The sequence below is a fragment of the Papilio polytes genome, unplaced genomic scaffold (assembly GCF_000836215.1).
Source record: "Papilio polytes unplaced genomic scaffold, Ppol_1.0 DF824135.1, whole genome shotgun sequence".
NCBI classification, from domain to species: Eukaryota; Metazoa; Arthropoda; class Insecta; order Lepidoptera; family Papilionidae; genus Papilio; species Papilio polytes.
The window spans coordinates 3285722-3311658 of NW_013525069.1; the positions used below are offsets into that span (position 1 = coordinate 3285722).

General features: G+C 35.0%; 2 protein-coding genes across 5 annotated transcripts; both read left to right on the top strand.

The window, feature by feature from the left end:
* The first annotated feature begins 1748 nt into the window (after window positions 1-1748).
* LOC106099231 (voltage-dependent calcium channel subunit alpha-2/delta-4) lies at window positions 1749-12010 on the top strand. The gene is made up of 19 exons (XM_013277697.1): window positions 1749-2210; window positions 3061-3142; window positions 3735-3845; window positions 4963-5233; window positions 5480-6003; window positions 6684-6903; window positions 7150-7286; window positions 7405-7443; window positions 7519-7665; window positions 8500-8574; window positions 8965-9146; window positions 9225-9428; window positions 9619-9773; window positions 9850-10126; window positions 10213-10507; window positions 10638-10874; window positions 10986-11097; window positions 11189-11586; window positions 11836-12010. The coding sequence occupies exons 1-19, from the start codon at window positions 2134-2136 to the stop codon at window positions 11944-11946; spliced, it is 3654 nt and encodes a 1217-aa protein (XP_013133151.1). The 5' UTR covers window positions 1749-2133; the 3' UTR covers window positions 11947-12010.
* A 203-nt stretch (window positions 12011-12213) lies between these two features.
* On the top strand, window positions 12214-25367 carry LOC106099347 (voltage-dependent calcium channel subunit alpha-2/delta-3). Of its 4 annotated transcripts, none has more exons than XM_013277869.1 (26): window positions 12214-12533; window positions 12836-12917; window positions 13180-13558; window positions 13844-13975; window positions 14046-14305; window positions 14380-14526; window positions 14601-14720; window positions 15770-15952; window positions 16100-16234; window positions 16334-16426; window positions 17613-17639; window positions 18549-18629; window positions 18833-18907; window positions 18988-19092; window positions 19170-19241; window positions 19349-19554; window positions 19912-20069; window positions 20220-20282; window positions 20545-20638; window positions 21747-21851; window positions 21922-22189; window positions 22313-22435; window positions 22517-22642; window positions 22843-22954; window positions 24409-24812; window positions 25223-25367. In XM_013277869.1, the coding sequence occupies exons 1-26, from the start codon at window positions 12421-12423 to the stop codon at window positions 25313-25315; spliced, it is 3756 nt and encodes a 1251-aa protein (XP_013133323.1). In that variant the 5' UTR covers window positions 12214-12420; the 3' UTR covers window positions 25316-25367. The 4 variants fall into 4 exon arrangements, with proteins under 4 accessions (XP_013133323.1, XP_013133324.1, XP_013133325.1 ...); XM_013277870.1 differs by having other exon boundaries at window positions 14601-14714; XM_013277871.1 differs by lacking the exon at window positions 17613-17639.
* Window positions 25368-25937: the final 570 nt, after the last annotated feature.

Sequence of the window (25937 nt, forward strand, 5' to 3'; positions counted from 1 at the left end):
AGACGTCAGACAAAAATATTTTTAAATACAATTTACGTTTGATATTACAAACAGACACTCCAATTTTATTCTATGTACAGATAGAATATACAAAGATAAAACAATAGATATAGTAGACTGATATTTTACACTTACTTATATACAAAATAATTCATGAGCTCTTCGCATTCACGACCTATGGAAATTTTAACATTAAAATTCTGATAACTTTAAAAACCTTTGAATATTTCACGACGCGTCGACGTCACGTCGGAACGTCCTACATAAATTATTAAAATCCCTTGATACTTGAATAACGTTCATGTATGGGTCATACATAAAACGAAAGTACAAAATATTTACGTTAAGGATTAAACTCTGTTACAACAAAATATTACTATAATTCTGTCTGTAAATTGAAAATAATAGACGAAAACGCAAAATTGTTCATCGACAATATATTAAATGTGTTAAAGCTTTTCCAGAGCTTGTTGAACGTAAATGGAGGTTAAACTAGATTATCGTCTGCGGTCCGGACAACGACGCACCCTTATTTCGTCATATATGAAACTCGAACTATTTCAGGCTATATTTACTCATTCACATCACAGTCCACTTTTTCTGATCATCATTATCTTAAAAAACTACAAATGCGAGTGGGCCTGGTACATTTAATTATGCATATGGAACGTTGGGCTTTGGACTTTTACCTAGCAGCTTTTAACGGCGATTTACAGCAGTCTTAGCTTAGGCCTACCATGCGTCTACGTCCAACCGACTTATTCTCCAACAGGCGTTACGGAACAGTTTTTTAGATTGTTCTGGCAACTTGTCGAATTAATTCAAGTTATTGACAAGTTTAGAAAAGAAATAAAAAGCATCGAATGAGCTGAAGGCTACGTTAAGGTACGGAAGTAACAAAGAAGCTTTCACAAGAGCTTTTCTTGTAGCACGATATTATTAATTCGATTACTAATAGAATAGAAAAACTAATAGAAATAACATTTTTTTATGAAATAAACACAATTTTGAATAAAAACATAACAAAGTGGATTGAAAAGATAAATAATAAAGAACTTAAAAGAGAGCAAACAACTTTAACGAGAATAAAAGAGTCATAACTGAGAGAAGTGACAACAATTATTCTTCTCACAGTCCACGAGGAACGAGACGCGACGCGACGACGTGGTTAACTTTTAATTAACAAATTCTGTGTAAGGTTTCTCTGTGAGTTGTGAGTGTTACATTCTGTTGCCGTACTGTTTACTAGTGCAAACAGTTGTTACAAACGCTTGTTACAATTTTAACATACGAACGACTTCTTGAAAAAAAAAGCAAATTAAAAATTATAGATTCACTGTCGAGGAAGCTAACTTATTTAATTAAAGTAAATAAAAAAACTAGTTCTAAAATTAGGAACTTACGTTTTGGTTTAAAATATAATATTGCACAGTTTTTCACCCACATTGTAGAATAGAACAAGCAAGCCCGAGGCGAATTGTCAACTAAACAACATTTAAAATTTTTGCAATGGATGAAAAACTGGTGCATTGATTATTATTGTAAGATGTAATTTATTTTTACTTCATTGTCGTACTGTAACAAGGATAGTCTGTGGCGACGTCAGCATCGTAGTGTGTACGGGGACGACCTAGTTCCCTCCTGTACCCGCTCAATGCAGAACCGCCCGTCGCCCGCCGCCCGCCGCTCGCAGCCCGCCCGCCCAGAATAGACGCAGCACGTGCGTTGTCGACAAAAGTCGCTCGCTCGCGGCGCGGGCAGCAACACGCTCGCGCCGAACTCAACGCAACAAATCAAAAGAAGCAAGCGTCTTGTTTTAGTTTAAAACAGTAATTCTAGTAAAAAATTAACTCCGACCTTAAACCGCTTTACTCTCTAACTTTAAAGTTGTTAAATAGTTTAGAATCACGCTATCGTTAGTGTCCTTGCTCGTTATCTTCGACGTTTCGGTTGCGTTTTGAATACGTGCTTTAATAGATGTAATTGTTGACTAGAGTTATTTTATATTGTAGCTATTCTATTAGTGTGTAATGGTGTACTTTCCTGTGTAATTATGTGCCTTAAACTGTAATAACCGTGCGTCGTACGTGGAAGTAATAAAGGTGTAATTCTGCGTGTGAGTCACTAGTGAAGATGCGTTGCGTCGGATTTGTGTTGATTCTCGCTTTCTTCGTACTTTCGGAAACCACGATAGCATGGAGAGCCGACGTGTAAGAATCATGTTATAGGAATATCATTTCTTTATACTTGTTCACTATCAAAATATAAAAGCAACTAAACCATATTTAGAAGTTCAGTGCAAATTTTCTTCGGTTTTTAATCACCAGTTTTGTGGTATTTTTAAATTTCATTGCTTTTGTTTATAATTGTGAAATATAACATATATTTCTTATAATTAATTTCCTTCAGTATGTTTATTGTGGATATAAAAGCAAATAGAGGTAGAGATTGGATTGTATTGGTCCTTATTTCTTTCGGGGAGCGGTATTGATGTTGGTACTGGCATGTGATTGATTGGAAATTCGATCCTAATACGAGGAGGGAATAATCAAATATTCGTGAATTTTATTTCTACTATTTTTCTTTTATTTTATTTTAAATAAGTCATGCTCATGCACATGCAACTAAATTAATTTATAACTAGCTGTTCCCGTGCGGCTTCATGCGCATGAAGTTAAGAAAATTTTATTTTATTGTTTACATTTGTCAAATTACAAATGTCATATGACATGACATGATGACAACATTGCTTCCTTGATGTTGGCAGCAACTTATGGTCTCGTTCTCACATTAGGGTTTTTATTAAAAATATTTTCCCCCTAAGTTTAATGGCGTTGAAATACATAGCCTAAAGCTTGACGTAAGTGTAGGGCTTTTAATTAAAAAAAGATTTATTTAAAAATATGCTATAATCGCTGTCATCTTAAACAACAAAGTGTGTGTTTACGCTTTATTATAATAGTATAGAAAAGTATAGATTTAGGAGTAGTGTTTCTTAGTTATTTTTTTTGTTGAACAGTTGTTTTATTTTGCTAAATGAATTGATGAATGTTTTAACAGAGTGAAACTATGGGCGACGGACTTGGGTGAAGATTTATGGAAATTAAGTGAGACGCTTACAAAGTCAGATCAAATACGAATAGTAAGTGTGGCACAATTTACTCTTTTTGTATTTTTCAAATGACTAGAAACTATTTACTAATTGTTACTACCTCCCTATTATGTTTGGCAAACTGAATAAATAGCATTTTTAATTAATTACATCAAGATTTAAATAAAGAGGAAAGAATTAATTGTTGGCATTAAATTACATACGTTATCACTGACTAACTTAGGCTACATTTTACATTAACAAGAAGGGTATGAATATGACAGACAATATCATCATCATCATTATCCTCCTTATCCTACTCCCGTAGGGTCGGCGCAGTAGATCTTTGTCCTCCAAATAACTCTATCATATGTCATATGAGTCATCACTCTTTTTCTGATCATGTCACCTTTTACGCAATCCATCCATCTCTTTCTAGGTCTACAGATATGGTATAAGATGTATATACATTCCAAGGCGGATTACTTTTTCAGGATATTGTCTTTTTGCTTGTCTTAGAAGGATAATCCAAACCATAGAATAAATGTAATATTATTTATGTTTTCCAATAAAAAAATGTAACAATAATCGCAGTTTTAAATGTTTGCAATGTAACACCTGCATAATGTGAATTTATTTATAGAAATACAAGCAAATGAATGCGAGCGTGAAGAAGAAAGATGGTAAACAAATATTGGAATCTTCCCTAAGATCTGTCAGTACAATGTTAACACGAAAAATAAACGCAGTTAAGGTAAATGTTTATAATCACCTATGTTTTACATTATTTTATTTGTCTAATTTATGTATAAATGAACTCGTTTACGTCACAGAATTCCTTAGGATACAGCTAAAAATAAGATACATAACAAATGGTTACAAAATTAACTACTGCCGAAGCTAAAATTGTTTTCTAGCCAGTAACTATTTAAAAAACGACCTCTGTTTTGAAAAAGGAATCTTTCATTTTATTTTTTTCTCTTAAAATTATGCGAACTGAGAAGTTTTAAGTGCAACGTAGCTGATTCGTAGCGCTACAGGCTTGTAGCTTGGGTTGTAAAATCGGCTAACGACGCTATTTTTTTATTTTTAGAATGTTAATCACCACACAAACTTTTACTATTTCTAGATAAAAATATAAGATAACAAACTGTTAATACGTGAGTATAATTATTTTTTAAGTTTTAAATAAATTTGAACAAAAAACATTTTCACAAAGGCACAACAAATTAATGATCACGATATTGCATCAGGTTATATCAACTTATCAGATAACGTCAAAAATGTAATCAACAATATGTCAAACATACGAAAATTGTATTTTTTCCTCTTTAAGCCTTTTACAAATAATTTCGATATTGTAAAGTAAAAGAAGTGCATCTGTAATACATTTGTATTATAGGTAGACTTAATACAATAAACAGTGAAGCATGAGCTGGCGTAAAATCCTCATTAAATCCATCTAATCTATACAATCCACTCCAAATTATCATTAAAATAGTATCCATAGTGTACTGAAGAAGATCCTACATACGAGTAGTTATATTAACCATTATGTAGATAAAACAATATTTTAATAAAGTAAATCATAGGCAAAACTTTAAAAGAACTGTTCAATTGACAGATCATATTTCACATTTAACGCACAGTTTGAATTGATCAATTGGACTCTTCAGTAAAAACTGTCAGTTAGAGTCGAGCTAGTGAGTGTTTTTTCGATAAAATGCGTTTCAGATCTACGTAACTTGAGTTTTACTCCGTTGAAACATACGTCAACTTAATACAAATAACCGCTATGTAATGACAAAATAACTGGAAACTTTAGAAACCCAGTAGTAATGCTCTGTGTAATAGAGTAATGAAAATTTCAGTGCATACACAGAACTGCGGAGCGACTCGCGCGTGAATTTAATTATTCATTAGTGAATGAGCACTACATGTTCAAATATTGTTCAGCAAAGTATTCCGAGTTCTACAAGGAGGGTGAGACTGAACCGATCGTGCCAAGTCAAATACCGATCTTCGCTGAAAACAAGACGCATTACATGAAATTATCTTTAGAAAAGGATTCTCATTTTTATGATATAAATGTTAATACAAATTTGAGCTGTATTCATGTTCCTACAAATATATATTTTAAAGGTAAATATATTTCTCTTATATTTTAGCGTCTTGACTAAGTACAGTAAATAAAATTTTATTTTTTCGTTTGTTTAGTCTCTGGGCGTAATACTAGTTATACGATTTATTACATAAGTAGTTATGGAAACGCTCATTTAATATTCTTCCGCTAAATAAATTTAAGCAAGGACTTAAGAAAATGTTTTACAGAATCTTTTAAATTTCATAATTAAGAAAGTTAATTGTATAAATGTATAATTTTTCCAGAACATGAAGCACTGAAAGCTATTTTATGGTCAAAAGATTTAAATGATATTTTTATAAACAATTACAAATCAGATCCGTCGTTATCATGGCAATATTTTGGTAGCTCTAGCGGTATAATGCGCTTCTATCCCGGTATGCCTTGGAATATGGAGAAAATCGATACATACGATTGCAGAGTACAATCCTGGTATATTGAAGCGGCGACTTGCTCAAAAGATGTTATCATCCTATTCGATGTTTCGGGTTCAATGACCGGTTTCAAGAATTACGTAGCTAGAAGCACTCTCAAATCTTTATTGGATACACTCTCAAACAACGATTATGTTAATGTGTTTACATTTAAGAAAGATGTATCACAAGTTGTGAAATGTTTTGATGGTCTCGTTCAGGCTACGTTGGAAAATAAAAAAACAATTACAAACACTTTAGAGCCGATAGAAGGCGAGAAAAAACATAATGTTCCTCTTGAAGGTAATGCCAATCTTACAATGGCTTATATCACAGCCTTTACTACACTGGAAGAGGTAAGAAAAAATGTTGGATATGTTTTTTTTATGCTGTCTAAATCCAGTACAAGGTTCTTTGCTCTGGTCCCATCCTTTTTAATTAATTTCTAAAGTAATTGCCTTGGTTTAATTGTCCATTACATTTCCTTCAGTGGTTACAACAATCACATTTCCTATGACAATATATATATAGCTCTATCATATAAGACATACTTGTCTGTATACTAATACATCAATGAATAACTTCACAATAATTACATTAAATGTAAAAGGTCATAAAATATAAATTCATGCGATGAGAGGTAATGAAATGTAGCAAATATCAACAGAAAGTAATTTTCACGACCTCAAATAGAAGTCTATTAATAATTTCGAATGTCAAAGTTCATAGACATTTCGGTTTGTTAAACTTACACGAGGTTTTTGCTCGTAATAAATTGCTTCCGAAAGTTACTTAATTATTAATTTTAATAACAAACAATTCCTATAACATGCCTCACAATGCTATCATTACGTGAGGTGCTTGTTATTAGCTGTAATAGTAAATCTTAGACACGAAACCTACTAAAACAACATGAACAGTTTAATACTATAGGATATAAAAATACACCTTACAAACCTTACAGCATTTAACCTTATAATTACACCTATATCTTAGGCTTAAATCACACTTGCAACTTGTTTCGTAACATGTTTAGAGACGTCGCCACTGCAACGTGACAAGCACGCAGGGCTGCAACCAGTTAGTAATGGTAATCACAGACTACGTGCCCGGGAACCTCACAGAAGTGTTCGAGGGGTACAATAGGGAAGAGGTAGATGGGAAAACGTACATCCCTGTTCGGGTCTTCACATACTTGATCGGGAAAGAGGTCACTAACGTACGCGAGATACAATGGATGGCTTGCTTGAACAGAGGTAAGAGCACTTAAAACTACATAGAGGATATGTCGCTTGATTGGAATAGAATTTAAAATGAAAAGGGAATAAAACCGTTAACCTAGTTTTGTTGACTATGTCTGCTGTATAGCGAAAACATCTTTTGTTTTTGTGAATTAATAAAAAGAAATAAAATATAGCTTGATAACCAAAAAGTTTGTGTGGTAATTTTTCGGCCAGTGTTTTGATATTTTTTTTTAATTTCTCGGTGAACTATTTCGGCAGGATACTTCGTGCATATCCACTCAGTAGAGGAGGTCCAGCAGCAAGTACTGAAATACATCAACGTGATCGCGCGCCCCATGATCCTAGAGGGGAGGGAGCCGCCCCCCACCTGGACACACGCTGCCATAGATTACACGGTATATAATATATACATTCAAAACAACAAAAATATTACGAACCCTATTTCACATTATAAATCGACATTAACTCTAATCCAGATATTAGATTTTTTAACTTTACATATTTTACCGACAGAGAACTTCTGAGTGGAACGTGAGCATTGACGCAAAGGAGGTAAGTCAATTTATTGTTATATTGCCAGGTAGATAATCGTTATATGTTAAAATTAATTCAAAATTTGATTGTTAGCCTGACGAAGATAAACTTGTGACGTCAGTGGCGATCCCGGCTTTCGACTACAAATACAACGAAGACCACAACGACGCGAGACTGTTGGGTGTGGCGGGGACAGATGTACCAATAGATAGCATTGCGAAGCTGGCGCAGCCCCACCAGGTAAGCCCTTTATCCCTAAGTGATTAATACAATGTGTATATCGTATACCATACTCCCTGTAATGGCAGTAACTGGCAGCAATCGCGGTCTACTTAAAAATAAGAATCTTTAGTATTAAATTTAAAATCTTTAGTCGTGTCTTTAAAAAACCGTAACAAATTAATTACAGATGCTATCAAAATATTTATATGAGTATGCACGAAAATTGCATTACGAATACAGAAATGAGAAAGATTTTTTACTAAAACAAAATTTATGTACAAAACTAGACAAAAATACAAAGCCCTGTCAAGATAACTGTAATTTATTTTTAAGTTACGATGTTCCTATAGCACGCAATATTTGCAAAGAATAATATTCTACTATGCTTTCTTTGTTACTATTGTCACGGGAATAATAAAATGTTGAAGTGCTACTCCAGTGAAGGCAGCTCCAAAAACTCGCACATTTGTTATTCAATTACTTTGTTTCACTCGGCTGTAACTCTTTGTTACCTGGCATAAAATACTGCACGGCTATTTCTAAATGTTTTCAAGTTAGGTAATACTTGGCTTTTATATTAAAAACACATTTAAAGAAATCATCAACAGTCTTTTCTAGTAAATTATTCAAAAATCTAACGTTTTTTTTGTTATCCAATAGGCCGAAATATTTAGACTTTCCTGTTAAAAATTATTCCAAACATTTCTTTAAGGTACTAATTTCCTACATATATTCGTATGATTAATCCGACCTCGAATCAAATAGAATTATTACCTAATCATAAATTGCGCACAAGAGCACGACTTTTTAGGAAATCATTACAAGTAATTAAAAAAAAGTTTTCGTTTTCAGCTCGGCGTCAACGGATATTCGTTTATCGTGAGCAATAACGGATACTTGCTGCTGCATCCACTTCTAATTACGTCTGTAAGTTTTATCTATATTCAACATAATTAACTTTCATTACAAGGTTATTTTTAATTTTGGCCAATCGATTCCATGAAACTTCATACTAATTAGGTTATCGCTCATTACACTCACCTCTGACAGCTTCGACGTTTTTAAACTAAGATGGATCTTGTAAAATACCATTATAGTAACTTTAACTTCACAAGATTATTCCAAAGTCTACAATCCGTATTGTCTACGCATTTTCGTGCTACGGCGTAGTACTGCATTACTCACAATGTAAATTTTAATTTTAAAATCTACTCTGAGATATTTAATATCGAATAGAGTAGAGTGTCACTCGATTCGTATGTGTTTTTGTGAATATTGAAATGTGCAATCAGTCCGGTGAATCAACTTTGTTTGTAGATAAACGGCAACCTGCAAACAAACTACAACAGCGTGGACTTCGTGGAGGTGGAGCAGGTGGACGACGGCAAAGGCCCACGTGAACTCGGCGTTGAAATCAAGTCCCTCAGGGAACACCTCGTCAATGGCGATGAGGGGAAACAGACTGAAGTTAAAGTACTCTTCCATTACGACAACATGAGGTATGAACTGATATAAATTATAATCTACGTTTAACGTCTCTCTTATCAATTATATGTATTATTTTGTAACTAATACAGGCGCATAGCTCGTGTGAAGCACGACTACTTCTTCAACAAGCTGGTAGGCACGCCATTCTCTATGGGCATCTCATTGCCCGGAGGCTACGGCGACACTGAACTGCTGCTCAAGGATAATCCACTGGAGGCCAAGCAGGGCCTTGAGGTCACCGGCATTAATGTTACCAGCTACTTTAATTTTAGTTACCGAGTACATCCTGATTGGTGAGTATGAAACTAAACTTCACTAAACGAACAATTTCGCTATTTCTCTCTATGTCCCACTCTTTACCTCCAACACCTACAACACAGAAAATGAATATTGGCTTTGAGTTCCTGTATAGGTCAGGGGTATGCTTATCGTAATATCATAACCTATCGTACGTCATAAATCTAAAACTACTGTTGTTTCCAGGGTTTATTGTAAATACCATTACCTGGAGGGTCACGAGTCAGAAAACTCGGAAATCGAGATGTATAAGTTCTTAGTCAATATTTCCAAGAACGAGCTTAACATTACGAAGAAACAATACCGCGAAGAGACTGAGAGTAGCTCCTTCGATTTTGATAGTGAGTTATTAGGTATTTACCATAATAAGGCACAAATAAAGCAATGTTTTTCCTAATACACAATATTTCGTTTTAGAGCACTGTGGAGATGAAAGAGAACAACTAGGTAAAGACGACTACTATTGCAATGAGGATTTGGTGAAACAATTGGTATTCGACGCAAAGCTGACCACACCATACTTTGCCACGTGGCACGCGACGAGCGAGGAACGCAAGTTGGCGAATGAGTACAAAGTCAATGTGCGCTTTATAGCGACATCTAGTGGCCTTACACGATGGCATTACATCAATGATGACTCTAAGAACGAGAAGGTCACAGAACAAGGAGAAAAAAGTAGAACATTTGACGGCCAGTATGTATTTTTATATCAGTTGATTAACGTAAAGTAACGTAAGAGTAACTGTCTTCATAATAACTTCTTCATACTTCTAATTGCAGAGTATTCGGTGATCTTTACCCAAAAGCTATCGAAGAGACTTGGTACAAAGCGGCCGTACTGCAGCACTTGATCAATGCGGAGTCGTTAGTAGTGGCTACAAATTTGCCAGTTCTCGATAAGACAATCATCAACAAACCGAAAGTTGCCAACACAGATGGTGATATCACTATCACAGCGAGCTACGCCATATTCTACAAGGATGGCAACTCAGAAACACCGGCTTCGGTTGTTGGAATTCAGTTCGTTTATTCCGGCTTCTACAAGAAGTTCTTGGAAATCACCAACACAACGAGCGTTAGTTAACCTTTTCAATCGTATCAAATACAAACAATATTTAGAAATTTACAGTTCGCGTACCTAGAACAAACAGTAATAGGACAATTTTATGTCATATCATTATAGTTTATATTTGTTTCTTTCACAGGAGTTCTCATGCACTGACCAGAAGTATGACTGTTACGTCATAGACAGTTCAGGTTACGTTGTATTGGCGCATGACAATGCCGACGTCGGAAGGTTCTTCGGCACGATTCACCCTCACGTGCTTCAGTCTTTCATTGACAAGAACATATATGAGCACGTCGACGTCTTCAACTACCAAGCCTTGTGTCCGCTCTCAGCTTTACCTGATATACCTAGTAACGCTTGGCTATTTAGTACGGTACGGAATTTTATAATTTTTAAATTGTGTTCTTTTATTTATTAAAATGACCAATTAGATTTTAAATTGATCTTGCTTATTACGATTTTACTAAAGATCGTTTTCTTTCAGCCCTTCAACTTGGTTACAAATTTCATAAGATGGTTGACAGCAGAATTATTTTTGATACTATTTGATGTTGTAAATTGGCAAAGTGATGTATATGTTTCTGGGCAAGACGAAGGTCAGTTATTCAATACATATTAATTTTGTTATTATTTGATGAAATACGGATCTTTATTAACTATTACGTCAACTGAACTTCGTCAACGCAGGTACAACAATTCCACCAGTAGAAGAGGAAATAGAAGATATAGAAGGAAGTAAAAATAAAGATGATAGCAGTCTATTCTCCTGTGATCATCGCATCAGTCTTTATATTCTGAACCAGAGTTACTTCTTGGATTCCATTGGTCCATCGCCAGCTGTAGTGGAAGATGAAGAGGGAGATTGTCATCCCCCGTACTGGGCGGCATTGGTTACGAAGACCAACTTACTCCTTGTGGTTGTGGAGAGAGGATCCTGGCACTACAAGGACACCTGTGAGAAGCCTCCAGATACAGAACCAGTGGCTACATCTAACTCAACCACCAATTGGGCTCCGTGTCACAAACTGGAACTCGGTCAATTGCCAAGACGACGACTCGAAGATTGTTTTACGTATCATGATAAGGTTTAATAAATTTTATAACATAAAGAGTAAAATCTCGTAATATAAATTTTATAAGTAAAAGAGATCTCACTACTGATGTAAATCAATACGTCTATTGGGTTATATTTATATTTGCATAATATAAAAGCATCCTCATTTTCTTTTAATCGAGTGCTTTTTTTTAATTTCGTGAAGGTTAAAAAAGTAATACCGACTTCTGACAGGTCCTACAGGTCCTACTACTAATCTTACTGTACAATATGTTTTCAGGAAAGGAACATAACAGCGTGTGGCATCGGCAGTATAGTCCGCGTAGACCCGCCAGCGTTCATGCTATCTGCTACAATCGCGTTCGTCACCACAGCAATGCTACTGCGATAATAACATACCCACGTGCAACGCATTTGTAACTTTCTTACTTTCGCAATAAAAGCTATTTACCTTTACCCCGTGTTGTTATTTCCCATTGTTAACACCCTTGCAACACTGACCTAGTGGCATAACGAATAAATCGATTCCTGTCCGTACCTATAGTGAAACCGCAAGTAAAAGTTACAATACATACAAAGATAATACGCACACACTAATGTACTAATGGTAGCCGAATTGCGCGGTAGCGATAGCGTCAGTTGAAGTGTAGGAGTGGAGAAGAGCGCATGTGCGGTAACCACACCGCGACTGCGCCTTGGTCCATCGGTCACGTTCTTATCAATTTGGGTGTACACCAAAGCTCCCAGTTTTATCTTAATTCAACATTCGATTAGTACAAGCAATCTTTGAGCGTTTCATAAAATGACCGTGGAATTATCTTAAACGTACAAGTGTAGGGGGCCAAATTAGATTATAGTGTTTCTGATGTTCCACCGCATTGGAAGTTTTGTGTTGTTAATATTCCTCATATCCCTTGACTCCAGGGACTGTACGGCGAGTGCACAATATGATACTGTTAACAAAATATCACTCAACAGGTAATTATAAAATGTTTTTACTAATATAATTAGGTCAATTAACAGAAGCAATTTTCAATCACTTTGAAAACATGTTTGTTCCATTTACAACAAAGACATTATTACTTTAATTCCTACTCTAAAAATAATAAATTATAAATGAGATATAACATATATAGTTATTTTTATACGCCTACCAATCAACAGTAACAACATAATTTAATTTAAAACTTCATTCTGGTGCTGTTGTTACGTATTTTTAGCTTAATTGAGAGATGTAATGAATGTTGAGAAACATGTTCATGGTTATTTGTGTATTGTAGTGTTCAAGCCTGGGCTGTCAAGCTTGGTACAGAGCTTTACCACTTCGGCGAGTTCATCACTAGAAAGAAAGAAGTCCAGGATGTAAGTAGTTTGAGAAAAATAAATACACTTTATGTTAAATTACTCGTAGCATCCGTAATTTGAGTTTCCAAGATGGAAATCTGCAGGAGTTCCAGTAGCACCCCTGCTGGTGATTCATTCAAGTAGAAAGATAAAAAAAACATCTTTTAAAATCCATACAGTACTTACACGTATTATCAAAAAACACACAATGATTGTTCAAATTGTATCTTTGAGGTCTGTTATAATCCTATTTATTTATAATTATTGCATATTCTTTTAGAGTTTTAAATCGGCCCAAATTGAATCAAGAGATGGCGAGAAGTTAGTACAGAGTATGGCGGACGATATCCGCGCCATGATGGAGTTAAAAATCAGCGCAGTCAAAAGAATCGTAGAGGCCGCTGAGAACATGGCGTTCGATAAACAAAATGAAGTAGTCCCAGAGGACTTCCAATTCTATAACAGCAAAGAAATGGAAGAACCATACGACGAATTGACGATGATAACTACAACTCCGGAACCCGATTTTAATCTAGAAAACTGGATAGTACGTCCTCCAAGTAAAAGTGCCCATATGGCACAGAATCCACATTTTTCTAATATACCGGTGAATATTAACTTTACTAGTGTCCACGTACCTACTAATGTTTATGCCTGGGGTAAGTGTATTCATTACAATTATTAAAACAAAAGTAATATGTTATCGTGCACGTAAATGATTCAATGAGGCCATATTAGCGTTCTAGAAAGTTGTACTCGTAGTGTAATAACAAGATTAATGAAGGTTCGTTGTTATCTGTACAAACGTCTACGGGTGGGTGAGACCGTGAATGGCGCATGTATATGATTGACGTGAATCTCGTATTATTGTGCATTAGCATTTCACCACAACAATATTTTAACTCGCATATGTTTTTATAGTAAAGACGCAATGTGTATTTTAGCGCCCGAAGTCATCAAAGGTATCCATTGGTCGGAGGGATTGGATACGCATTTCATAAACAATTATCAAAGTGATCCCACACTTTCTTGGCAATATTTCGGCAGTTCGTCCGGATTTATGAGGCATTATCCTGGTAATTTTTGCAAAGATCAAATTTTCATTTTTTTTTATTATTCATCTTAAGTGTTTGAATATTTTCGTAGCAATGAAATGGAGGGCAGACCCTGTTGATATTTATGATTGTCGAACGAGAGCCTGGTATATGGAGGCAGCGGCCAGTCCTAAAGATGTGGTCGTATTAGTCGATCGCAGCGGATCTATGACCGGACAGCGGCGGGACATCGCCAAACATGTGGTCACCAACATTCTAGATACATTGGGCAACAATGATTTTGTTAATGTCATGACATTCGCCGATACAGTCGAGGAAATTGTTGAATGCTTTGATGATTCCTTAGTGCAGGTACGTAAAGATTTTCTTTAACTCACATTTTCTAAAGATAACTTCGTATTAATATTTCTTCGTACTATTTATAGGCAACTCTAGGAAATATACGGGAGTTAAAGTTAGCATTAGATAATTTCGAAACAACAGAAATAGCAAATTTTTCCGCGGCGTTAACGAGAGCTTTTACGCTTCTTGAAATGTATAGAAATAATAGCGGCGGTGCGAATTGTAATCAGGTACGTCTGATTCAAATGATTTCTGATTTAGTAAATATAGGATACGAGAAGAATGATATTATGCAATATTTCAGGCAATAATGCTGGTTACTGACGGCGTACCGTACAATTACAAGGAAATCTTCGAGGAGTTCAACTGGAAGTACGACACGCCTGTGCGCGTGTTTACGTACCTGATAGGGCGCGAGGTAAAGGTAGTAACCACTCCAGGTATTACTGCGTGTCGTAGTCATTGTGCGACCTGCATAATGTCTTCCTTATTCTTCCGACAGTAACCTTGAATGTGGTGCTCACTTGTTCTCTTCTCTTCTGCTATTCTTTTTACTAATACTTTGTCCTAGACGACGTAACGCGACACAGCGTGACTGATTATGGTTAAAACGTAATAGACTACAAAATAAAATTATCATGGACAACTTCGTCCAACTGCAACGCACTAGTCGCATTACCACGTTTTAGAACACAAGTTAACCTTTGCATGAACATCTTGCTTATAACTAAGTATGTTGTCCTATCTCCATCATCATACTGCTTTTGCTTTTAGTTTTAGTTAGTGGTTTTTTGTACTGTTTTGTAACGTTGGAGTGTCTGATTGTTATTAATCTGTAATGTTACTGTTTGTGATTCATTTCTCTTTTCTTAAAATTGAATGTAATTGTATGGGTTATTAGACAACACTGTGGTATTAAGGAAAAAATGATCAGTAATGATTTCATAATCATTTTAATATTGACAGCGTTTGTGACGTAACTCATAAAATTATTAACATTTTAATGTCCGTTTTCACTAGACCTTTAAAGTTATATCAACCTAACACTACGATTTTATATTTTATTTTAGTGATAATGGTCATTACTAGTTCCTGTTAGATAATAGTACCCACTAAATCTGGTTTTAAAATAGTTTTTCATTGGTTTTAGTTACTTTTAAATTTTTAGTTACTTTAAAGTTGTTACTATACTACTTGTAAAATTAATAAAAAAGTAGGCAAATAGATATGCGCTATGAGATTTAATTTACAATTTTTGATTTAACAAACGGCTTCTTTATTCACAAGGCAGTCGATTAACATTGCGAAATATCCACACTATTTAGATATTCAAATGACAATTTATTACTGACATATGAGTTAAGAGTTATAATTTTTATTGAGTTTGGAGTTATAATTTTTATGAGTCAGAAGTTATGATTTATGAGTGTTTATATTTTAATGAGTTATGAGTTCTGAGTGATGTGTACTCAGGTAGCAGATGTGAGGGAAGTGAAGTGGATGGCTTGCGCGAATCGCGGGTTCTACGTGCATCTCAGCACGTTGGCGGAGGTGAGAGAACGCGTGTTGGAGCATGTCAACGTGTTAGCTCGGCCGCTGGTACTGCAGAGAGAGAAGCATCCAGTCGTTTGGACACCTGTTTATGCTAACATTACTGTAAGTACAAATATAGAACTTTTGAAACACCACTATTTTGTCAATATTATTTTATTTACTAGGTAATTTTATACTTCGTTTAAGTCTACCTTCGAATAAGGTTAAAATATGTTCTTGTTTGAAATTAAATAATTTTCACTTGAATAGGATCCGAAGGTTGCAGACTACTTATGGGAACAACGGGAGAGAGCAGAGCAAAAGGAACGCTTCCTCAGTCAGAAAAGGGACAAGGTTCTCTTTAATTCTGAGAAAGAACAGGATCGAAGGTGGCGGATCACACAGGTATAATAACAAAACTGATGTATCGATTATTGACGAAGCCAAGGTAAATTAATGTTATTAGTACTTACATGTTACTAGTATACTGTACTTGTTTAACAGATGAAGCAAGGTCAGTACAGCGAACTGGGTGACTCCCAGTACCAACTTATGACTTCGGTTTCCATGCCAGTCTACGATCTGCGACATAACGAGGTGAGTTCGACGAATAAAATGTAGTTACTGAGTTTTTTAAGTCTTAATATCTCTATTATGTGTATAATTAGGGCATAGGGCAACATCTCCATAATGGCCCGACATTTTATCTATAATTGTGCTTTTGATCTCTCGATGTTGTTCTATGTGCTCTTAATTGCAAACTGTCATTGTGAATGTTTTCCAAATTCAAAAATTTTAATTATGCATGCCTAAATTATTGTGTTAATTTAAATTTTTGAAAGAATCAATATGCCTCTGATTGGTTTTATGGTTTATCTTATTGGGAGAAAGCCACTGTTAACCGCTAATGTCTGACGACTGTCTGTTTTTATATAAATGTGTAATGATGTGCCTTTTTAATAATAATCAGTTTTGTTTAATGGTTTCCCTCAGAACATCACAGAGAATGTACTGATAAATGAAGCTTACTGGGTATCAGTTACAAAAGAGGTACTACACTTAGTCAGTTTTGATGATTTTAATGTAAAGTTTTTGCAAGATACGAGAAAGTTTTTATGATTTAGTTTTTTTGAATTTCAGTAACGGTAAAGTCTTATTTGGCCCCGTTAGCAATGCATCTGTCCTCGATAGATGTTGGCCCGCGGCAGCGCCGCGCCGCCCGTGCTGGCCGCACAGCCCACGCCCAGAGCCCAGTGCCCACGCGGCCCGCGGCCGGCCCTGTGTTGTTCCACCCTTTGGCTTTCTGTAGTGTTGTAGTTTCTAATAGATCGTAGGAGTAGACCACTAGGGTGTTATGATCGACTTTTCTATCATATATCAAGTTAATTATTTCCGTGCAAGAAACATAATCTATATTACACACACTTTCTAATAAACAATAAAGTATCTTTTGCTTGAATTTAGTAATGTCTTTGTAGAGACATTTTTTTGAAGATTGACTTGTTACAAGAAGTAAATGTAAATATTTTTAATAATGTATCGTGCAGCCCAAAATAAGACTTGTATGGGGCTTTTACTTGAGTATCCTGTTCAGTTTTACTTATTACGACTTTTGTATTCTTTCGAATGATATGACTTTTCATAATATATTGACGATTTAGTGTAAATATAAGTTTTCTCACTGATGGAGGAGACATTTTGATTTCTAGAGCAGGTTGTTACAATGCATTTATCTATATGTTATTATATTTTATTGCATTCGTTCGTCCACAACCAATCGCAGTCCGTAGAGGAGAACGGCCAGAAAGAGGTAGGCCAAAGCTCTCATAGACTAGTGTGCCTGGGGACGGATGAGTGTGCTACTTGATTGTACAACAGGACTTTTATTTTATTATGTTTATTATTGGTGTTTTACACTATAAATATTATTCGCATTCTAAATTCGAAAAATCATTAAATTGTAATTGGTTAAGGAGCATCAGACTTTTAAATTTCTCTTTTGATTAAATTAACGAGTAGGGAATTGGGAATGAATAAATTATACTAAAAATTGAAAACTTAAAACTATCTAATAAATCCTTTGTAAAATAAATTGTAAAGTAATGTAAACACTAGTCCTGACATGACTGATTTTCAATTCTTTAAGCACTTTTATTCACATTTCGTGTACTTCTATGAATCTTCAATTTAATATGTGTAATCAAATTGTATAACTTTGACACTTTCTTACAAGGATATATCAATGAAGCTCCTAACAAAACAACAATACTAGTGAGTTCAGTACTGGGTATACGAATGTAGTTATTTTATTATATAATATGATATTTAATTTTTTGATTGAGTAGATTTGCTAGAATCCTATAATTACAAACAACGAATTAGTATCCTTGGAAATATGTAGTTTTATAATTGTAATGTCTATAGATATCTAACGGGGCGTAGATGCTATAAAATATTGCTAGAAATTAATTAAGAAACGTTTTTAATAATTATTATATATTGTAGATTTATTATGTGACCGAGAAATCATGTAGATAGTGTTACTGCTGACACTAGGATCCATTCCTAAAATGAATCATTAACAAATGATTAGATATTTATAAGTATTATCATGGAACATAGAAAATGTATAAAAGAGATGATAAATCATTTTATTTAGTTTTTAGAATAGTTGAATAGATTGTTTGAACAATTTTTAATCGATTATTAACACTTACAGATGCGAATTGCAAAGCTTTTGGGCGTCGCAGGAACTGATGTGCCACTTTCGGAAATACAAGCGTTGATGACTCCATACAAGGTATTTTTATAAAGCAATAAAAAATCATACAGACAAATTGACTACCTCCTTCTTTTGGGAAGTTGGTCAAAAATAGGTAATAAGATCTAATTTATCAAGATGTTTTAAGAACAAAACAATTATATACTACTCTTAATCATAATTTCAAATCTCTGTTTACCCATCTTAGTTAGGGCGTGACTGATATGTTTTATCATTTTTAGATCGGCGTGAACGGGTACGCATTTATTGTGACCAACAACGGCTATGTGCTCATTCATCCGGATTTACGGCCCGTGGTTAGTGTTGAATAACTATTTTTTGATCAATTTAATGGGTCATAAATATTAACTTTTTAATCGTAATTTTTTTTGTACAGTTTCAGCAAATTTTAAAACCGAGCTACAACAGCGTGGACATGTTAGAAATTGAATTATTCGACGACGACCGAGGTCCGAGAAACTTTAGCAGAGAATTGACCGCGGTGAGTGTTGCTAAACATTTTTTTATTTCATATTATTGATGTCGTTATATTATTTTATTAACATGTTTTAATTGCAGTTGAGAAAAGAAATAATTGATCAAAAGACAGGAAACAAAGCTATGAATGTTAAATATCATTTGGATGACATGGTAAGTTATGTATAAAAAATATAATATACTGTCGATATATTTCGAAAACATTTCTTAATTTATTGATTAAATACATAGCTAGTTTCTAAAATTCCAACTTACTTTAGAAACGGGTATCTCGCGCAAGAAGACACATGTATTGGACCGGTATCAGCGACTCTCCCTTCACCCTGGTGGTGACAATCCCCGAGGGCTACGGCCGCCATCGCGTCACCCCGCCACCTACCGACGACATACATCGATTATCACTCACCTCTAAAAATATATCCGCTAGACAATATCTCTCTGATAAATGGAGCGTGCATCCTGACTGGTAAGTTAAATAATAATAATTAAAATAATAAAGTATTGAATACAGGAAAGATTTGATTGTCTGTCGCTAAATAGGCTTCAAAACTCCTAAGCCGATTGCAAAAAACTTTTGTATCTTCTTTCCTTTTTATTAGATAGCTATATTATCTCTGAGTAACATAGGCTATATTATAATCGGGATAATCTAGGGAAGAGGATGATTAAATAGTTAGCTAGAGAAAGATGTTTCCATCTTATTACGATTCACAACTTAGTAGATAGTATTAAGATCATGCAGCCATTAAAATTATTTACTCACCCCCAATATTCCTGCAAGAAGTGCATTGATTGATGATTGTCTTCCAACATAATTATCCAGGTTGTATTGTCGACACTACGAACGTAATTTCGCAACACCGGAGGAAGAGTTGCTGTATTTCTTGGAGCGGGTGGCAAAGCCGGGCTGGCGCTGGCCTGCGAAACCACGCCCGCCTGAACACCACAAGAATAAACCTGGACATGAAAAGCACACAAACGGTAACAGTGCACTTAACTCTGATTTCTTTATCTGGACTATTAATATAATACACAGGAATGATTTGTATTTTTGTATTATATGAATTCATATAACTCAAAATCTACTGGGCCGATTTCATTTCGATTGTAAATCAACATTAAATTTAACAGGGACTCCGGACGCCAAGGAAAGGAACAAAGCATCTAACACAACTCCAAGGGTGGAGTATTATTGTGAGTAACAAACCATGTTTAAGAATTTCATTAAAATATATTTTTGTTCACCTTATTACAAAATGCAAACAGTGGTAGACACCAGCAATATCAGTTGCACGAATGGGAAGGCTCGCCCAATACCACGACCACAATGGACGAACACCAAATACCACGACACTGTGGAATTTGTCGTTTCTTCGAAAAACTGTGCTTACCGGAGATCTAATCTTAGTTTCCTTTCCATAATGTTTATTACAAGCTTTATATCTATAATTTCTAGGCGATCACGGACTGATGCAAGCCTTGGTGTACGACGCAAGAAACACAGCCTGGTTTAACAAGAGCATTTCCGATTCGGCGTCAGATGAAAAAGCGTAAGTGAAATTTAATTTTCTATAATCATTTAGAGCAAACCTTTTGGAGGCAACCAAATATTATATTTTAAAAAAGGAGGGAAACACCATATCAAAGACTTATGCAGAAAATTACTGGCCTAAAGGACCTTGTCTCTGGTTAAAAAAAAACTTTCAATGTTACCTCAAAGAAGATCTGCATTGTGTTGTAAAGATTTCTTTGCATCGTTAAATATCTTCCGAAAACCGAGTATACAGACAAACCATTTTGGTATATCATACTACATTTTAGAGACTAGAATATCGAAAATAAAGAAAATCGTTAGGTTACTTATTGTATTTATCACTGCACGTTTTATTTTCAACACACATAACTCACTTTGCACCAATTTATGTTAACTTGCCTGGATAGCCCATTGACAAAAGTGATCGGATTATTGCCGAGGTAAAGTATTACTGAACAACAACAAATACTGCATGCCTGTGAAACAATATTAACGTGTCTATAAAATTAAATAATTAATAATAATTTAATTTAACATACATAAAACTTAAAAGTTGATATTGTATTATACAGGCTGTTTTGGAAAGATGATTATAAGTACCACATATTCCTTGGGTTAATTTGTTTTATTGGCGATCTGTGATATCTTTTTGTACGTCATTTCTGAACATCCTGTAAAATGCTTAGCATTTTAAAATAGTATAAAAAATCGAATAAACCTAACGACTTACAAAATTTGTACTAAATATGGAAGAGCGATGTGTTTTTTTTTATAAATTTATAACCTATCTAGATTTTTAAGAAATACTAAAGTACCTGTGAAATACTGTTTGTGATTACTTTGAGCAACCATGGAAGTAAGTTGTACAGAATAATACTATTATGTTAAAACTCTAATAACGACGCAGCTTGAGGAATCGTGTAAGTATATACTACAAGTAGAATTAAAAATTTAGTTTTTAAACGTGTGTATTATAGGCAAAATTTACCTATTGTAATAAAACTAACTGCAACAATGTGATCGATGACTGCGTTAGTAAATAGAAAGTTAGAAGTAAAAATAATTGTATTGTTGTTTTAAATAAATATTTGGTTTGAATATTAACATCATACATTTGTCCGTAGGGCGGAATTCATCCAACGTTTCGGCTACATAGTGGCGTTCCTCGCGACTCATAGCGGCCTAACGCGCTGGCAGACACACCCGCCCAGGGAACAGGAACCCGACAAGTGAGTCAACAAACAAAACAAAGAATGCTCTCTTTACCCAATAAAGCAATATTTATTTATTTACTTTAAGGCCGGAATTTGGTAAGCAGTTCCCTCGTGCGATAGACGAAGTATGGTACCGCCGAGCGGTTGAACAACACTACGCTGAACCATTGAGCTACGTGTACAGCGTGCCGTTAAGCACGCCACGTGCCCCGCTCAACGTGAGCGCAGCACTTGTAACGGCCGCGCACGCTGTGCTTCACGGCGACGGACACCGCAAAGCACCCGCAGCCGTTGTCGGCTTTCAGTTCAAACATGAAAGACTCAGCGAATGGTTTGAGAATATCACCTCATCGGTTAGTATATTGGGCACATTCACTAAGTACGATAGTTTTATAAGTGACAACAGAAACAAGGATTGCTATCGTCTTGAAAACTTGGAACTTACCTGCATTGTTTTTACATAATTTGTATTGCAGTGTGAACACAACAAGGAGTGCGTGACCTGCCTGTCCGACAACTGGGACTGCTACCTGGTTGACAGCAACGGTTGGATCATCGTCAGCGAGGATCCCTCGCAGACCGGACAGTTCTTTGGAAAAGTACGGTTGTTCTTTGTTAGGAAGAAAATATTGTATCTGCTAAGTAGACAATTGTGTGTAATTTTAAACATAATTGTGCAGTTCAGGCCAGACATCATGCTGCGTCTGGTGGAGGACGAGGTGTACCGCACGGTGCACATCGTGGACTACCAGGCGGTTTGCTTCCGCGAGAAGAACATCACCAATCCAGCTTCGATATTAATAACGGTAAGTCATATAAAGCAGAATGTCTCTGAATGTGGAAGACCGCATACTGTGCGACGCCTATGTCCAGCAGTGAAAGAAGCTGGTGATAAGTTACAAAGAATTTCTTGCTCTTATTCTACTGACTGCTAGATATACAAGAAGATCCAAGGCCAATTGTTGTATGTAATATTGTGATTCTAATCTCAATGAAATATTTTCAGCCCTTAGAAAACCTGCGCTTAATATTAGCATGGTTTATTACAACTACAATCTGGACATACAACTCGATTACCTCAACTTTAGCTCAGGCTTCGAGCTACTCCTTTGATGACGGTAAGATGAACTTATGTTACTGATATATCAAAATTAATTGTAACGGTTTTTAACTTCAATTTACTTTTTACAAATCTAATTCAAGCATTCCAAAATCAATTAGTTGTTTAGATCCGAATTTGATGACGTCACAACGGAATTCGATTTTTAAAAATTGGAATTGAAGCTAAAATTTTATATGTGTTCCAACTATACCTTCTAGAAAATTCGCGATCGATGTTGCTCTTGAGCATTGTCAGCATGTTCTGTGCAATTTGCATGACAGGGCGGAGCACTATGCTCATATAATAGACAAATATAAGCTTAATTTCATAGATATTATTGTATCTAAGTCTTTAACTGTTCACTTGCTATGAATTAAGAAATTGTTAGAATTTAGACTGCGTCGAAATGTTTGTTGAAAAATAATTTTATGCAAGTTATTTTAAACAGATTTTTATACAATTACAAAAATTATGAGGTAAAAATGGGAGATAATTTACAAATTTAACTATTTAGCACTGTATTTTATTGCGAATTTAAAATATATCAATACATGTACAATGGGTGCATGTGAGTGCACTCGAATACATTTGGAAAATTTAGTTGATATCAAAATTATATGGAGTCATTTATTGGTCGTAGTTATGTGTATAATAAAGTAGTAACGGCTCCATCTTGTTTTCAGAGTATGTAACACCCACCGGTGAGTTTAGACTGAGCACACTAGCGTCGTCTAACGGCACACTATTGATCTAATCCAGTACTTGGATTTCAATATTCGCCTCGTAGATATGGTTCCTGAATGCGCATGCCTATTCTTTAACTACCCTCAAACAAATTTTAAATCATTATCGAGATCGTCATACATTGTATATAAAAATGTTTAAATTACCCTCAAATTTATTATATATATTGATAAGTTATTCCGTCATTCATAAGACATGAAGAAAATTATTTGCGCTATATATTATGACATCATCGTAACAATGTAGTTACATAATTGCATGTAATTTATGTATTCAATGTCGCTTCTGTGATATATATAAAGGGTGAGTATTTGAAGGCAGCTTTGTCTTGAGTACGTCAAATTCGCTTGTATTTTACAAAAGGCGCGGTTCATTACGTACTGTAACATTTAAAGCATGAATTTCAAGGAACGTCTTCACATACATATTTTGCTGAATGGCAGTCTTATTCTCTTTACTACATGTAATTTATAAGTATTATTTTATTAGAATATCAAGATTGTCATCATTTTTAAATAATTTACACGACATTACAAATACCTTAGATTAATTATTTAGCAAATGGAAAAAAGTATTTTTTTTTCAGCTTTATAAGAATTTTTTGTCACATATATAGACAATATGTATACCAATATAATTAATCAAAGGTCAAACATTTTTTTAGTGCCCTAACCTGCATAACTGAAAAGTTTCTATTGTTTTCGTCTAAAATTATTTTTATTACAGTCGCATACCAGAACTACGAGAACGATGAGGATACCGATGACCCGTACATGTCGCGACAACCTTCGAGAATTATGGAGAGAGATTTCGAAAAGTTGGTCCTCATAAACCGGACAAGACCAACGCCTTGCGATCGAGAAATGTTCCTCTATCAATTGGAATACAAAAACATAGACGAGAAATTAAACAGACCTGTCAAGGATTGTGAGAGACCATTCTACGCTCAGCTGGTGAATTACACAAATATGTTATTGATAGTCGTTGACGCGATGTGCCCGAAGGTTGAGGCCTCAATTTTGCCGATTGATCCATCAGAAGTGCAGTACAATGAATCTCTGCCGTGTTTAAAACATAAGCATCCGCTGTACAGACGACAGCCTACATCGTGTATAAGAAACCATACTGAGGTAAGATATATGTGAATCTAGATAATAAATTAGATGATCTGCAGATCAGCCCACGGTTGGGTAAAGTAAATCAGAGATTGTTCACTGATCTACTTCACCATGAATGATTTGAGTGCATACAAGTCACCTGACATACTGTAGTTATAGTAGATTGCCCATATGGTACTGGTTGGTGAGCCGCAGCTCACCAGTTCAATGCTAAGTGAGCTGATTTACTCGCGACTACATGACACGTACGCAGCAGTTATCTAAGTAGAACTGACATCATCATTTGATCATAGTAAAATATGATTTAGTTGATTTAATTATATTCAGTCCTTGTTTATTGTCTCGTAAAAACTTTGAGCGATGCACGCGAATGCGAGCGAACATTTGAGCCATCTCATAGACATCAATGTTTGTATTTCCAGGAGAGTAACATAGACATGTGCGGCCGCGGCAGCCAGCCTCAGAAGAACTTCTTCTGGATACCATTAATCACTTTAATATTGTATAGTTATTAAACATAAACAAGTATTTGTACCAAAAAATGATAATAAAAAAATCAATATTTACAAGCATGTTAGCAATTTATGGACATGTTATAAAATCAAAGTAGAGATTCGCTAAAATTTGTTAATAATTAAAATAGTCTATTTAGGAAATGTCAAATTACAGTCGTGGCAATCCGCAATGTTCCATTTTAGGAAACTTTGCCTTGTTTTTACGAGAGAAACTGTGCTTCTTTCTACAAATAATTAATTAGATAGCAATGAGTTGTTCAAAAGAAGATAAAATTAAAAAGAAACTAGCTGTGTATTACTAACCGACGTTTTTTCGTACAAACACATTTATAAGCTGCGGTTTATTGTCTTTTGTTTCGCGTCTCGTTTCAAAATGTTCAAACGAACTTTTAAGTAGGAACACTGCCAGTTTCCTCGACTGTACCTTTTTAAAAAGTTGATAATTGATAGATTTTTCTTTTTACTTAGTATACAGATAATTAAACATGTCGACATCACATATCATTAAGAGTAGATAGTTTTAAATCTCACTTTCGATAGATAACCTCCAAAGGTGCCATAGAGAAATATCTTGTGTACCATATACCATATCAGATTGATATTATTAATTCTATGATAATGT

Bases quoted from the DNA above. Each gene is read 5' to 3' on its own strand.
- LOC106099231 (XM_013277697.1), top strand. From the start codon at position 2,134: ATGCGTTGCGTCGGATTTGTGTTGATTCTCGCTTTCTTCGTACTTTCG. The intron at 2,211-3,060 runs GTAAGAATCATG...ATGTTTTAACAG, and splicing joins ATAGCATGGAGAGCCGACGT to AGTGAAACTATGGGCGACGG. The intron at 10,127-10,212 runs GTATGTATTTTT...TTCTAATTGCAG, and splicing joins AGTAGAACATTTGACGGCCA to AGTATTCGGTGATCTTTACC.
- LOC106099347 (XM_013277869.1), top strand. From the start codon at position 12,421: ATGTTCCACCGCATTGGAAGTTTTGTGTTGTTAATATTCCTCATATCC. The intron at 15,953-16,099 runs GTAAGTACAAAT...TCACTTGAATAG, and splicing joins CTGTTTATGCTAACATTACT to GATCCGAAGGTTGCAGACTA. The intron at 17,640-18,548 runs GTAGGCCAAAGC...TAACACTTACAG, and splicing joins AGGAGAACGGCCAGAAAGAG to ATGCGAATTGCAAAGCTTTT.